Here is a 15,729-nt window from a genome sequence, read left to right on the forward strand (position 1 = left end):
CCATGCGCTGCGCACGCGTAGTGCGCTCTTCCTGAGGCCCAGCGGCGGCAAGCGTGCGGCGGCCTGGCGGTTACTGGTCTTGTGGCAGGTACCGGGAACGGGGAACCGGGAATGGGGTAGCTGCGGGGAGCGCCAGACTTGTAAGGGGGAAGGGAAGGGGTAGGCCGGGACCCCGCCTTCGGCTCCGGTGGATCGTGCCTCGGCCCAGCCCGACGGGAGGCTGAGTCGGGCGTCGGGGGCCTGGGCTGGGCCGAAGCCGCTATCGGGCGGGCGGGAGGGCCGTGCCTGGGACAGGGCCGCGCCGGGCGTGCGGTTCCTGCTGCCGCCTCAGCCGTTCCCTTGGCCAGCGGCTGCCGAGCACTCGGAGTAAACCATCCCGCAGCTGGCGCGTAACGGAGCGAATGTTGTGATTAAGGAAACCTGTGTAATCTTTATGTGCTGTGACAACCGCGATATCCCTGGACAAACGTTAGATCAGTCCAAAGCCTTTAAGAGCTTCACGATTTGTTACATTGTCATTGTGTTTCTTTACTTTCTTTTTCTTTTTTTTTTTTTCCTATATTTTCCCTGTGAGGGTGGTGAGACGCTGGCACAGGTTGCCCAGAGAAGCTGTGGCTGCCCCATCCCTGGCAGTGTTCAAGGCCAGGCTTGACGGGGCTTGGAGCAACCTGGTCTAGTGGAAGCTGTCCCTGCCCATGGCAGGGGGTTGGAACTGGATGAGCTTTAAAGTCCCTTCCAACCCAAACCGTTCTGTGATTCTATGACTATGATTTTGGCCACCGAAGCGTTAGTGGTTGGGCAGAATGGTCCGGGCCAGCAGTGCCAGTGCAGCGCAGCCCAGCGCCAGCAGGTTCCAGGCGGCTTCTTATCAGGGCTGTGACACTGTTCTGCGCGGAGGGGTGAGCTGAGGCCGGAAACTGCTTGTGGTTGCCAGTTTGTGGGCTTTCCGGGATGTTTTTCTATTAATTCATGTTTATAAATGCCAGCATTGCAAAGAATAAACGTTTGATTGAAACAGGCTAAATTAATATATGTTGGCATAAATGATTTAAAATTAGGGTATGTGGTTATCTGATATACTTATTTAGTTATTTAGCCTGAGTGATGTAAAAACTCCTGGAATTGAGTTACTTTGCTCCATGGTTGTCTGTGTTTGACGTCTGTTGGCTTTGTGCCTGCTGTCTTCGCAGCTTCCTGGAGCAAGGGCGTTCGTCTGGTTCCAGGAGCTAGTTGCTCATGGCAGCTGTAACCCTTAGTAAGTTTGGGGGATGTCTTGGTTTCCAGGGATGGGTTTAGAGCACCTTGAGTTGGAAGTAAACTGCCAAGCAAACTTTAACATTTTGTTTGAAGCCTTATATGTGGAGGTAGTCTGGTACCATCCTCCCTCTTTTTTTTACTCTCCTTTTAATGTGAAGACAGAGTGGATTTGAGGGGATAGGTTTTTAAGCTGGAATGCATCTGAATCGGCTACAGAGAGAAAACGTCTGTCAAATACCAGAATAATTTTAGGTTGTGCATTATTGGATTTTTAAAAACAATTGTGTTTTTCTCAAAAATTCAGAGCTGTAAAGCATCCTTTAAGGTATATTTTTTCAGGAGTTGGGGCTGCTGTTTGTATAGCACATGCCTCTGGCACCCTGATTTTGCCATCTTTACAGATGAGCTCTGAATGGTAGCGGTTGTTTTCAATGATGCAGATGCAGCGATCTGCAGTTACCACATAAAGTTGCAAACTTATGAACTGTTTATGTTAAAGGAAAGAATTTACATGTTTAGGATTGCCAGATGATATATACCATGGAGAACAGAAATAATTACTTTTTAAAAACAGTTATTAGAAAACTTCCAGAGTGGACCATGTGGACTTTTTAACACTACACCAGGGTAACTCGGCTTGGTGAACTAGGGAAGCACAAACTCTATCTCATGCACTGAAGCTGCTAGAGATAGGGTAGAGAGATTTTTCCTTCCTGTCAAGACTTTTGCTCCTGTTATGTTATTGATGACCTATCATTGTACTTGTTGAAGTGAAAGCGAACGTTTTGTTCTCTTTTCAGGCTTTCAGTGAGAAAGATTTGTGGCAATGCAGAGTGGGGTGGGGATTTTTTTAAATGTCAAACTTACCTGCTTCTGCTCTTGAGAACTGAAGGGAAATAGGAGTGGCAGTTTCTACAGTGCATTTGAGGCTGATAATCTCACGCTGTTCTTCATCCAAAATAGACTCACAGCTCAAAGCTATTGTATTCTACGTGGGTGCTGCATTACCTTTAACCCATAGGTCATTATGGTCTGGGTCGAATGTGGAGAAGGTCCAATGGAGTGCCTTGTGGGCAGGCTTTGGGCAGTGAGGCTGGACTGGTGTTTGCGGAGGAGGGGAAGGCTGGGCAGCAGCGTTTGGCAGGAAGATCACAAGGAAGAGTGGGAGGAAGATGGAGTCTGTCCTGAGGGGCAGGAGGAAGCACCTGATGAGTGAGTGTTGTGTGGGGGTGAGTGACTAGTGTCAGGGGCTAGCCTGAACAGTGTGTGTGGCCCTCTGCTGGTTAGCTTATCTAGGCATCATACATATGGACTGAGTGAGGACAGGAATTCTTTTCTTTGCAGTTACCACGTAATCCAGTTCAGCTTGGCTTTGACGGAACAGTTAAACATGTATTTCTTTTGCAAATAAATTATTAATTTGTATTAAGTAGGATAATTGAATAAATTTGAATGTAATTCTTTATATGGAATAAACTGTTCAACTTGCATAGGAAAGCTGGGTTGGTTCACTTTTATAACTCCATAGCAACTTGTGACAGGTTTTTAGAAAACCCACAATGATTTGTACGTGCAGATGTTAAAATGTAGGATTGTTATTAATTGTAAATTATCTTAATTGTGAATAAGGCTCATGTGGGAAGCAGATCCAGTTGCTGGGGGTTTGTGGTGAAATACATGAATGCCTGAAGCACTTGGGAGACTCTTAGGTGATAATTCAAGCCCAAGTTCTACTTGAATCTTTGCTGCAGGAATACTGAATCTTTTTGTTTCTACAGGATCTAGTACTACAAAACAGCAGTAACGTCAGCTATGGAGAACAACACAGAAAATACAGAGGATGAGAAACCGACTGTAAGCAATGAGAACACAGACAATAGCGCTGAAACAGCAACAGAAGAACAGCAGATGGACTTCAGCACAGAAATTATAGGTGTCACTGAGATGGAACAATCACCTGATAGTTCCCCTGACCTGAATGCAGAGAACATGCAGGAGAGTGAAATTCCTGATATTGAAAGTTTACAGACAACAGATATTGAGGCTGGCTTTCCTCCAGATTTTGACAAGTTCTGGAAAGTAGTAGAGGACAATCCCCAGGATTTCACAGGATGGGTGTATCTACTACAGTACGTAGAGCAGGAGGTTAGTACACCACCTCATTCTCCTTAGCCTACGAGAAATAAAGAAAACCCAAACAAGTCACGGATATTCCAGTGACCAGTCTAGAACTGTACATCAGGCTTGCATGAATACTGTTTGAAGAAGTTGCTCTTGTCAGTGTTGTCAGCAGAGATCAAACAATAGAAACTATTGCTTTTAAGAGAATGTTAAAGTAGTAATTGTTTTCAAAATAACTGAAGGGTTTTTAAAGGAAAGGATTCATTGCTTTTATTGTGTATTTCTTGCAGAACCACTTACCAGCTGCCAGGAAAGCATTTGACAGGTTTTTCACACATTATCCATATTGCTATGGATATTGGAAAAAGTATGCAGACCTTGAGAAGCGACATGACAACGTTAAGCAGTCTGACGAGGTATGTAGGTAGCTGGGTGCAGCTATTGCCATTGGTCCTGTTAGCCAAACAATGACTAACCTACCGCAAGTCATTTGGCTGCCAGTACCTGCCATGTGTGGCCAGGTTTGTAGGGATTTTGTTTGCACTTGTCACATCTGTGGCATTTGTAGCTAATGTTTTCTCTCTTTGTTGGCAGGTGCGTTAAACCTCTACAGTTTGTCAAGCTTTGCAGTGCAAGCCTCTGTATTACACTGCAGCTTAACAAGTAGGGCAGGGCTTTTCTGTCACTTACATTTATTATTCATTTTCAAAACAATATAGTTGGTTTGCTGGTCACAATTGCTGCATCTTATTGCATTTTTGGTCAGACGCTGTCAATGATGCTCTAATGGGTCTGTGCCCTATGGTCTGTACCCCAAAGCCTGCCCACACAACCTGGTCAGAATGCAGGGACCGCTGCGCTTTGAAGATCAAGACTCTGCACGTGGAGATCAGAACATTGCCATGTTCTATCCAACCTCCACCCAAATGGTAATGGTAGATTATTTAAACAAAATTCCAGTAATTAGTATTTCTAAGGTTCACCGGATAACACAGTGTTGCCTCTCTATTAGGACACCATTACGTATTTGAAGTACAGTTCATGTTCTCTTCATAGGTTTATCGCAGAGGGCTTCAGGCAATTCCTCTTAGTGTCGATCTTTGGATACATTATATAAACTTTTTAAAGGAGACCTTGGACCCTGCTGATCCTGAAACGAACAGTACAATTCGAGGGTAAGTTGAACTCAGACTAAGTGATACAGGAAGCCTGTATGTACATTATGTAGCAGTATAATCAGATCAATATGTTTAAGGTGAGGGGCAAGCTAGTTACTGTAGTTACTGTAAGGACTTTTAGGAGATGATGGAGCCATATTCCCTAAGGATGGGTGGGCAATGCAATGTGGTACCAGGGTCAGAAGTTGTGACTTGAAAGTTTCAGACTAGTCATTAGGAAATGCTTTGTGCAGTATTCTATGGGGAACTGGAGCAGGTTCTCCATAGAATGTTTGGAATTCAGTTTCTTGGAGGTTTTCAAGGTATGGCTGGAATGTGTGACCTCACCTGTTGCTGGCAGTGGTCCTCGTTAGAATAAGGTGGACTGAAGTTTGATCCCAAACCTTATTTGAGCTTCAATTGAAGCTTCTAGCAGCATGATTGATGTATGACTTTTGTGTGTTAAACTTCTCAAGTAAGGCCTTTAGAATCTTTAGAAGACAAAAGTGGTAAAGGTTGTGTATTTCCCTAATGTCTTGCATTCCTGCAAGTAGGTTTTTGTGTTGCCTTTATTTGTTCTGTTGTGGTAGCGCTGGAGTTAAAAAGCAGTGAGTATGAACTTTCTAGAGATCTTGCTACAGATGTCTAGAAAATACTTCCAAGAATTTAAATAATGAATGTAAGTGTGGTTGCAAGTAAAAGAGGATGCTGCTCATAATCTTTAAGTAAGAGCCAGAAGTTTTCTTCCTTGTTCTGTCTCTGCATCCAGAAAAAACTGTAAAATTATTTTGTTTTTCAGTGCCTATGAACATGCAGTCTTAGCTGCTGGGACAGATTTCCGTTCTGACAGACTGTGGGAAATGTATATAAACTGGGAAAATGAACAGGGAAACCTAAGAGAAGTAACATCCATCTATGACCGCATCCTTGGAATTCCAACGCAGCTGTACAGTCATCACTTCCAGAGGTAAAGAGAAAACAGAGATTTAATGCTGTGCATTTCTTAAGTACACACTAATCTACATCTGTAAATGTGGAAATGCTCACTTGGAACAAGAACTTGAAATAGTTACTTAAGTTTATGTACTTATTTAAGTGCTTCAAAGTACTCACATTGTAGGAATTAGGTTTTAGATAAATTCACAAATTCTGCTGTGGAATAAAGGAAGGCTTTGGAATTGTAAGGAAGAGCAGAGGATGTGTTTGAAAAATCAGAATGAGCAGTTTTGAACTTCAATTCCTTATGCAGTGCTCACATGAAACTACTTGACAAGAGAGAAATACTTGGTTAAGTTTTAGACGGGAATTCTGCATTATTAATGATGTGGTTAAGAGGAAATGAGAAACCTTAGTTATATTACGCACTAGTCTTTCCCATAGTTGCTACAGATCTTTTGTGTTTGGAAGTAAAGTATCCCTCTGGATTGTCCTTAGCCATTAATTTTACATGGCAAGTGATTTGTCTTTGTCACTGCAGTTCATCATCCTTCCATTTCTCTTTGAATTTTGAAGTCTGATAGGTGGTAGAAGTTGCATTTTGTGTATATGTGTTGTCAGAAGTTGCATTCTTGGTGTGGCTCTAGATGATAAAGTAATGCAGAATCCCACTGGGACTTGTTATTGTGCTCTGGTTAAGCAGAATGTTGCAGCATGAAACTTGGCTTGTTTTTAACTGTTTTTAGGTTTAAAGAACACATACAGAACAACTTGCCTCGAGACTTTCTGACTACTGAGCAGTTTGTTCAGCTGCGCAGAGAATTAGCGTCTGTGAATGGCCACAGCGGGGAGGACGCGCAGCCTGATGATGACCTGCCCTCTGGTGCTGAAGACATAACTGACCCTGCCAAGGTATGGGTGCAGGGGGTGTTCATTAGTGTTTTGTTACTTACTCTGTGCCTGAAAGACAAGTTTATTTGCAGAGAATTTAGCATATCTGTAGCCGAAGTGTTCCCATAGTTCTTCGGCTTATCACTGCTCTTTGGCTTGTGTGATAACTACTACTGTCTACAGGATGCACCTTTCCAGTGTTTTCATAGACATTAAAGAAATGGAGTTTAAAAGTGAAATAAGTGATGTGCAAAACGTTAGGAATGAATTAATTGTTCCAGATTAAGAGATTAGAAGCTCTGGTCTAAGAAAGCTCCTCATCAGCAGTGTTCTCTGCAGGTCAGAGCCTTCATGGGCATATGAAAACTTGACTATCCAAAGGAACTGCTGACTGAAAACTAACACGTACTGACACTAAGTTTGACTGGGATCCAAATTAATCTCTGATGTCAGTCATCTGTGGCATAGGAGCAAAACTTCAGATAGAAACCCTGTTCAGCAGGGCTGTGCTGGGGGCAGTGTCCCATCCTGTCCCCTGGCTCTTCAGGGTAGAGTGTAATGTGTCTGTGATAGTTTTAATTTATGCATATTACTGTCATCATGAAATGCATTTACAAAGGTGATATGGTGTCTACCTGAGTTATCTTTTTAAAAATTATGTTTTAGCTGATCACTGAGATAGAAAACATGAGGCACAGGATCATCGAGATTCATCAAGAAATGTTTAACCACAATGAACATGAAGTCAGTAAGAGGTGGACGTTTGAAGAAGCGGTAAGTTTGTTTTTCCTGTGTAAGGCAGCATGCACAAGAGCTCTGAACAGAGGCCTGGGAGCTAGGAATTTTGAGTAACAGGTCACACAATTTAAACTCTTGTGGGCTTTGAACAAAGATCAAGTTTTACTTCTCTGCCATTTTTCTTGTGAAAAGGCAACTTGTGAGGTCAGCTCTGTCACATGATGGCTTAAAAATCTTTAAGTGGTATTTGGAGAGAGACAGGGTGGTGTGCTGATTAGTAAGTGGCCTTTATACATGCATGAAAAACTCTGTTGACTGAGTGCTGCCTTATGCATCTGGGGTGATGCAGATTAAGGGCAAGAAGATGATTCTTATTGAAAAGGTAAGCCTGTCCTAAAAGGAGAATGAAGTTTGTGTGGTTTTCTACTTTAACATTGCAGTCTTAAACCTGAAATCAGTTAGGTTTTGTTTTCCAAAATTAGCAATCATAATGTGCAGCTCCTGTGTGTAAGGTGTTAACAGTAGTTAATTAATTGTTTGATCACTTTACATACATAAATTTTTCTGTGTAGAACGAAGTTTGATTACTTTTGAAAATCAACCTGAGTTTTTAGTTCTCAGTCTTTTTTAATTTTTTTTTCCTGGCAAATATCATGTTGCATGACATGGTTCTTGTTTTAAAGAGTACATTGTACATTGTAAGCCACAGGTGTCATGGAAGGGACCTCAAGGATCATCAGGTCCAGCTTTTCTAGCAAAGCATGACATAGGCTTAAGTGTCTCACCATTCTGTCCAGCCAGATCTTAGCAGTGTCTGATGTAAACTTGAAAGCATGGCATGTGGCCAGTAGTCGTACTGTAGAAGAGGACAAGGTGTGCCTTGGTGGGGATGGTGGCAGTTTGCCCTTCCTGTCCCACAGCAGCCTGAAGGGCTTTTACGGCCCTTTGTGTCACAGGGTTGCTGTTGCACCGGTACCTGTCTCAGGAGGCAGCAGAGTGTGTCCCTAGAGTATGCAAGGCTCAGGTATGCATACGTATGGAAAATGGTTGTGTGAGTAAGGTGTTCTTGACTAAGAGAAACTGTAGCTACAGATGATTGACGTATGGAAGAATGATGAAACTGTGGGCGTGTTGCAGAAAATATGCCAGAAAGAGGGTATCCTCTCTTCTGCTGGCCAGAATCAATACTTTCTCTATCAAGAGAGTGTATCTGCTCTTTAGATACCAGTGTGCTGGATCCGGGAGGAGTTTGAAATATAAAGTTAAAGAAGTCTTTATAACGGACAGAAATGAGGTTATTAAGCAACAGGATATCACATAAGTGATGGAGGTCGGTTACAGTTTTACTGTTATTTTACTGGGAACAACGTGCCTGTGAATCTGCCAAAGTGGAAAAAGAGTATTGGGTTCCCTTACAGAGCTCAGTGAAGAGTGTGGTGGGGGTGACTGGCTTTACATTTCACTTGGCCTTGAAGAATTGAATGTTACTCCTTGATTACCTTAAGTTCTTTATCCATTCTCATTTATTTGTATCGGAAATACTGCAGTACGGGAGAGAAACGATCAGGTAAAATTAAAGGTGAAGAAGAGAAAAAGCACAAGATCTCTGGAAGGATGCTTTGCTGTGGTTACTTCAAAGCAGTGTTTAGATTTGCTATGCTGAACTCTGTCCCACCCAGCTCCTCTTGTGGGCATCAGAAAATGCACAATCTTGGAATAACCAGTTTCATGTACATAATTAATGTGAAGTTCAGTTCAGTGCTCTGTCTTCTCTTTGTCATGATTCTCAACCAAATTTTACATTTAATTTGTAGGCTATGCGCTAGTACAACAGTAAGTACTTCAGTTGTATGTATTTGTGTATGTGACCAGTAGCGATCGTTGTCACCACAGGTTTGCAAGGGCTGAACTGTGGTGAGTTCTTCCTCAGTTCTGTACACATTGGCACTCAAAAATCTTCCTAGAAAAGCCAAGCTACAAGCATAGAGTATAACTGTTGGCAAAATATCTTGATCAGTGCTTAGGTAACCCCAGCAGACTTGTGTGAATAGATGATGATGTCCCTTTTATTTAAATGGCGTTACTTGAATGGTATGTGTCTGTTTGTTTATTTTTAACACAACTCGATGGCGTGCTTATTAGTCACAAGTTGCCATGCTGTGACTCTTGCAGATAAAGAGGCCTTACTTTCATGTAAAACCTCTGGAGAAAATTCAGCTGAAAAACTGGAAAGAGTACTTAGAATTTGAGATAGAAAATGGCACTCATGAGAGAGTTGTGGTCCTCTTTGAAAGATGTGTTATTTCATGTGCCCTCTATGAGGACTTCTGGATTAAGGTAAGGGAAGGGGTTTACCACCCATCTCCTGCCAATGGCATACATTGATCTAGTGACTAACCTTTTGTACTCTTGTGGAATGTTGTTCATATATAACTATATCTGTTGCATTAGGAGATGGTCTGCTTGCAACCAGATTTGACTGCTGCATATGCCAACTTCGTTGCCTCTCTACGTCCTTCCTTACAGAAACTAGTCTAGTGGTTCCATAAAGGTGCTGAATGGGTTTAAACAAAAGAATTTTATCGTTCTGTCATGTTTTTAAGACAACTATAAGCTTTAAATTTTCCAATCTCTGCTCTGTTTTCAACTGTAGTATGCCAAATACATGGAGAATCATAGTATTGAAGGCGTGAGGCATGTCTACAGCAGGGCTTGCACTATACATCTTCCTAAGAAACCAATGGTTCATATGCTGTGGGCTGCCTTTGAGGAACAGCAAGGTAAGAGCAGCAGTCATTTTTCCTGGGAGGGATTCTGTTTTTAAGAGGCTGTGGATGTCTCATATCTTAAAGCATCTTCACTGGTGTTTTAGGCAACATCGATGAAGCAAGAAGAATCTTGAAAACCTTTGAAGAGTGTATTCTAGGGCTAGCAATGATTCGCTTGCGAAGAGTGAGCTTAGAACGCAGACATGGAAACATGGAAGATGCTGAACACCTGCTTGAAGAAGCTGTTAGAAATGCCAAATCAGTTAGTGAATCATCATTTTATGCCATCAAATTAGCTCGACACCTCTTCAAAGTACAGAAGAATCTTCCAAAGGCAAGAAAAGTGCTGTCAGAAGCCATAGAAGTGGACAAAGTATGTGTTTCCTCTTTGCTGTCTTAAAAAACACCCCAAAAAAATAGATCCTGGTATTTTTCTCTCTTTCTGAGCCATGGCAACAATGATGACAGGAGTTTGTACCTGGATGTGGTGTTCCCTTACTACGTGGAGACAACAGTCCCTCTAACCTGATGTTGCCATGCTTGCAGCTTGCAGATCTGGAAGTTTGCAGGTTTTTTTAATCAGAAGCATTATGTGCTTCTTACTTTCAGTTTTCCTTTCCACAGTCTCAAATATAGGCATATTCACATCTTAAGGTGAACTGAATGGATCATGTAGGCAGTACTTGCAGACCGTTTTGTGTAACCACAGAAACATTTGGCACTCTGAATACTATTAGCTTACTCTTAGCAAAGTGTGACATCTGTCTTTGTAGTGTCACCCTGTTTGTGAAACATGTCTTTGAAGTGTCACTTCTGTTTGTGAAACAAACCAGGTCAAAGATGACCAATGTAAAAAGAAAAACTTGTTGACTATTCTAGCTTGTATTTCTAGTTTAAACATTGTGCTCTGCATCTGGTAGGCGTAGATACAGTGTCAAATACCAAATGTGACAGCTCTGCAACTTCTAATACATTTTTTGCGCAGGAAAACACAAAGCTGTACCTCAACTTGCTTGAAATGGAGTACAGCGGCGATCTCAAGCAGAACGAAGAAAACATCCTGAGCTGCTTTGATAAAGCTGTCAATGGCGCCTTGTCTATAAAAATGAGGATTACGTTTTCTCAGCGAAAAGTGGAATTCCTTGAAGATTTTGGTTCCGATGTAAAGAAGTAAGATGTGATCTGTGCAACAGCCGAATTAGGGTCACCCAAAGAGCACTTGTGGGAAGGGGTAGGGACGGGTTGGGTCAGTGGCATCCGTTAGGTGGTTCCTGTGTGCTATCAGCTTTTTGTTGAGGGATAGCTGCTTTTCAAAACCAAATTCCTTTTTTTAAATTGAAATCTCTTCAGAAAATTATCCTTTTTTTTTTTTATAATGCCTGTAACTTCTTAACTGTGGTTTTGCTAAGTCTTAGAGGAGGGTGCTCTTCCAAGGGAACATGTTTTATGACAAAGATGTGATTTGATGTTCTACACTCTGTGAGCTGCTGCTTGAGGTTTCCAAAACCACATTAATGTGATTGGTCTGTGTTCAGAAGTATTAACAATGCTATGTGCTTATGTGGGGCATCAGGTACTAGAACTGCAACTTTTAAAGTAAATACTAGATACACTTTTTTCCTCTTAATTCTCTATTGCAAAACAAGCTCTTGTTTTTATTTACACATTGCTGCTGAATAACTTGGAAGAGCAAACCACGAGTTAGTTTTTCTGTTTTGCGTGCTTTTAACCATAGCTGTCCTTAGTTCCTGCTGACTCTGACCATTCTGACTGGCATGGCAGCCAAGCGCTGCCAGTCTGGGGTCCTGGATAGACCAAACAAAATGAAGTTTTCAGTTCCCAAATAATAGTAGAGCACAGAATAAACACAAAAAACTGTTTCCACCGAGAACAATACTAACAGAAGCAGCAGTTTTCATAAACTGGTGTGCAGCAGATGAAATTATATTTCCTGTTTTGGGAAATGATATTTTGCTATTAGTGGGAATTTTAGCTAGCACTCTTTTGTGCTGCACAGAATTCTCATTCTTCTCATGTTGTTTGGCAAAAGGCTACAGGTGCTGCTTTGGAATTGTAATAATTTTGTGTAATACTAATTTCCAGCATTTAAAGAAATGTTGATTGCTAAGTCTCGGTGCTGCTGTGGATGGCATCAACATGCACCTGAGGGAATGAAGTTTGCTGGAAGGAGCAGCTGTATCACAAATAAGTTTAAGAAAGCTTCATTATAAAGGGGAACTTTATAAAAACCACATGAAGTATGACAAAAGCCGAGCAAGTTGGGGATTCCTGAACTAACAGAAAATACTTCACTATGCACTGGGGAGTCAAATGAAGTTTTTTGGCTTTCCCATTTCTGTGGTGGATCACTGATAAAGAATTGATTATGATTCAGTTTGGTTTAGAATTGTTTTGCATGTTTACAGCTTCAAGTAGATGTTTTAAAATGGTTTAAATGTTTACATGAAAATGGTGAGCAAAGCTCTGCTCTTTTTTTGCCTCATCAGGCTTCTGGATGCCTATGACGAACATCAGGCCCTTCTCAAGGAGCAGGATTCTTTGAAAAGGAGAGCGGAGAACGGGTAGGCAGTCTGCTCACCTGGGGTGTAAGCTGGATCGATAGCTGATGCAGTCCAGGGTAGCTGGGACATGGACTACACTGAGCTGTAGCTGGTACAAAGCACTTTGGAAACGACTGAAAATAGTTCAGAGAACAGTCTTGGAAACTGTATTTTTCTTTAGTCTATGACATATATACACACTTTTTTTTTTTAGCTTTAAAGCTACTGCTTGCAAGAGCAAAACCACTGTGTTTTTTTAATCACTTAAAATAAATAGGGCTGTACTGTTGACTTCAATATTTGGGAATGGATTTATTGGAAAGTAACTTTCTGAATTGTTTCTCAGGAAAGCTAAACAATACTGGGAAAAATAACTCAATCTTTAAGCAGAAACATGCTTCTGCTGTCCCATTTGACTCACCAGAACAGTTAAGAACCCAGACTATTGTTCTGAAGCACAATATACTACTGTCTTTTCTCTAAATCAAATTCTGCTTCCCTGTTTAGACAGGGCACCACATCTGAAAATACTGCTTAACTTCATCCATTACAACATTTCTCATCCAGAAGCTCAGCATTTAATCTAAGGTGCCATTTACAAGTGTGTATTAACTTCACAGGTCAGAGGAGCCAGATGAAAAGAAAATGCTAACAGATGACCCAACACTTTCATCGGCACAGATGATGGATGGAGACATGCAAGTCAATCAGGCAGCATACAACTACAACGCCTGGTACCAGGTGGGTGCACGCTTTGGGTGCTGCACTCAGCATGCATGTTCTGCTTTTCCCTGTGACTCTGTGGCCCAGCGTCAGAAGCTTGGAGTAGAAATTTAGCTTCTGTTTCTATTGATTCCCCTGTAGCCTGTTACACTTGTGTAAGGTATTTCTCCTTGTGCAGCAGGAGCAGCAGCTTGGTGCCAGCTCTTTGCGTGAAGGGGTGTGTTACAGCTGTTAGGGACATTGCTGGCTGAGGGCAAAAGGCTTTGCCCAGGAAACTCACTTTGGGATTCCAGTTTACTGTGTGTTTTGGTAGTTAACTTCTCTAACTAGTAGTTCCCATAATGTCTCGATATGGGTTCCAGTGCACTGGTGCAGTGTCCATACAGAATCAGTCCGTTCAACAGCTTGGCCCGTGGGCCTGCTCTTGCATGACACTCAGTTTTGTCCCCTTGAGGGGCTTAAAGAGGGAATTGGTAATACCACACCTTGACTTCCTCCTCTTGCGGCAGCGGCAATCTCCAGCATGTGCCCTGCTTCCTTCTAGACTGATAGCGTGGTTTTGTCCAAGGGGCAGGCTGTAGAGCTTTGCCTTTCTGTGCAAGGTAAAGGTGGGTGCTGCTGGTGCCCTCTCAGCTGGGATGAGAGCAACGCAGGCTTGTAATGTTAATTCTTTTGAGTTATGAGTAACTGAGTGTCTGGCTGAAGCTCTTCCTCAAGCATTTTAATGAAAACTGTTGTTCAGGCTGTAAGGAGCCTGCCAGGCCGGTGAGAACAGCATTTGCAGGTGGGATGGCAGTAAAAGGTGCCTCACCCCCTCAGCATAGGAAGGCTGCCCAGCACTGGGCTGGGAAAAATGCCGCAAGTTTCCAAATTCAGAATGGTAGGAATGGCAGGCGGATAGTGCTGATGATCTGCGTTCTGTGGTTGAGACAGTAACTCCATCACTGTCTGCCTGCTGTGCATTTTACAGTCTGCTTGAGAATAGCAGACGCATGTGTTCATGCTGCCCCCAGAAGGCTGTGCTGCCTGGGCACAGCTCATGGGAACCGTCTTGGTGACAGTGTCCGCTGGCAGCGGACAGCTGGGTTCAGTGTGAGGGAGTGGTGTTGGGGCACTTCAGTCGCTCCCACCCTGAGAGGAATGCTGTGATGAGGGACGTGGTGCTAGAACACAGGCTGTTCCTGCTCCCCTCACCACCTGCTCCCTCTTTTTCCCTCCCTTTTATGAGGTCTTGTTGAAAGGGAAGTGACAGGGAGCTGCAGAGCAGGTACCAAGGGGGATATCTGAGGAACAAGAGGGAGCCCCTGACTTCCCCTGTGCTGGAAGACTCATCATTTAAGTCTAAAACCATGAGGGACAGCAGTACTCCCTCCATGCTGGCCCTTGGTACAAGTCTGGCCCTGGCCTTGTGACTGCAGCCACTTGTTTTCACAAAGATGCCTTGCAGCAGGGGGCCAGGGTGGTCAGGAGTCGATGTGCCTTGTGCTGCAGGGGAGCACCCCTGGGTGTTCCTTCTGCCTTCCACGCCAGCCTGAGGCACCAGCTGCGTGCAGGACCTCGGTGCAGAGACCTTGCTGTGGTGGCTGTGACATGGTGACCATGCTGGCCGCTATAATATAACATTCCTTTCTGGAATGGCAGCCAGCTGCTCAGTGGGCATTCTGCATGGAGCATGGGCACTCTGACTTACACTATCCTGTTCTTGGGGTTTTTTTCCAGTACAATTACCAGAACGCGTGGAATTACGGACAGTACTATCATGCGACTTGATCCAAAGAGTGAGTGCTGCAGTTTCAACTAAGACGGAATACAAAAAAATTATATTTTTCTAAATTAGGGCTGTGAAAGAACTGTTGTAATACCTGCTTTTTGGTCTTCTGCATGTGAAGTGAGCTGGTGTTCCCAGGGTATGTGTGAAGCAAGATCTGTGTGCTGGTAACCGATAAATGGTATCTCTGTACAACTAGTTTACCATAAATGCATTTGTTTTGTTTTTTTTTTAATTCCCTGCACTAATTTATGGAGGTATCTGAAGAATTTTTTTGGTCTCAGGACGATGCTGTGGATTTAACCAGTATAGCTGTAGGGGTTTTGCTTTGGTTGGGTTTCCCCCAAAGCCATTGTGCCACCCCAGCTGCCGCAGGATGCAGCAGCTCAGGTGCACAGCACTCCTCTCCTGCTCTGCTCTCCAGCCACATGTCATGACCTGCTTCTATCACGACATCTTCTCTGTGCCCATGAGCCAACCCAGACTGCTTTCTTTGTGGTGTTAAGATTGAACCTCCGATGACACTGGCAGCCTTTGCAAGCTGCGGTACATATTTTCTATTCCATGTGGGGGTCAACAATTAAAATGCAGTGCAAAATGATGTTGCATTCTTTTTTAAAAAGCACAAACTGTGTTTGGGATGATTTTTGTATTTAGAGTTTTTCATGTACACAGTGTGAGCAAACTCTTTTTCATTTTGATCAAAGTGATCATTCTCATTTTTATAATAAAAACAAGGAATTCAGTAGTCCTCTGAGCTTTCTTGGATTACCTCATTCAAGCCAGGAGTAAGAACTCTGGAGTCTCAG

At 42.9% G+C, this 15,729-nt stretch overlaps 1 protein-coding gene across 7 annotated transcripts; it reads left to right on the forward strand.

Annotated features, from left to right (window-relative positions):
- The first annotated feature begins 26 nt into the window (after positions 1–26).
- Positions 27–15,668, forward strand: PRPF39 (pre-mRNA processing factor 39). Of its 7 annotated transcripts, XM_080620207.1 has the most exons (15): positions 98–899; positions 2,279–2,469; positions 3,036–3,402; positions 3,669–3,794; positions 4,435–4,553; positions 5,335–5,502; positions 6,218–6,383; positions 7,029–7,136; positions 9,273–9,437; positions 9,754–9,880; positions 9,973–10,241; positions 10,854–11,038; positions 12,376–12,450; positions 13,050–13,170; positions 14,872–15,668. In XM_080620207.1, the coding sequence occupies exons 3-15, from the start codon at positions 3,070–3,072 to the stop codon at positions 14,920–14,922; spliced, it is 2,013 nt and encodes a 670-aa protein (XP_080476333.1). In that variant the 5' UTR covers positions 98–899; positions 2,279–2,469; positions 3,036–3,069; the 3' UTR covers positions 14,923–15,668. The 7 variants fall into 7 exon arrangements, with proteins under 7 accessions (XP_080476331.1, XP_080476333.1, XP_080476332.1 ...); XM_080620205.1 differs by lacking the exons at positions 98–899; positions 2,279–2,469 and adding an exon at positions 27–88; XM_080620206.1 differs by lacking the exon at positions 98–899 and having other exon boundaries at positions 1,309–2,486.
- The last annotated feature ends 61 nt before the right edge of the window (positions 15,669–15,729 follow it).

The sequence above is a fragment of the Psittacula echo genome (genome assembly GCF_963264785.1).
Source record: "Psittacula echo genome assembly, chromosome: 5".
In the NCBI taxonomy this organism is placed as follows: Eukaryota; Metazoa; Chordata; class Aves; order Psittaciformes; family Psittacidae; genus Psittacula; species Psittacula echo.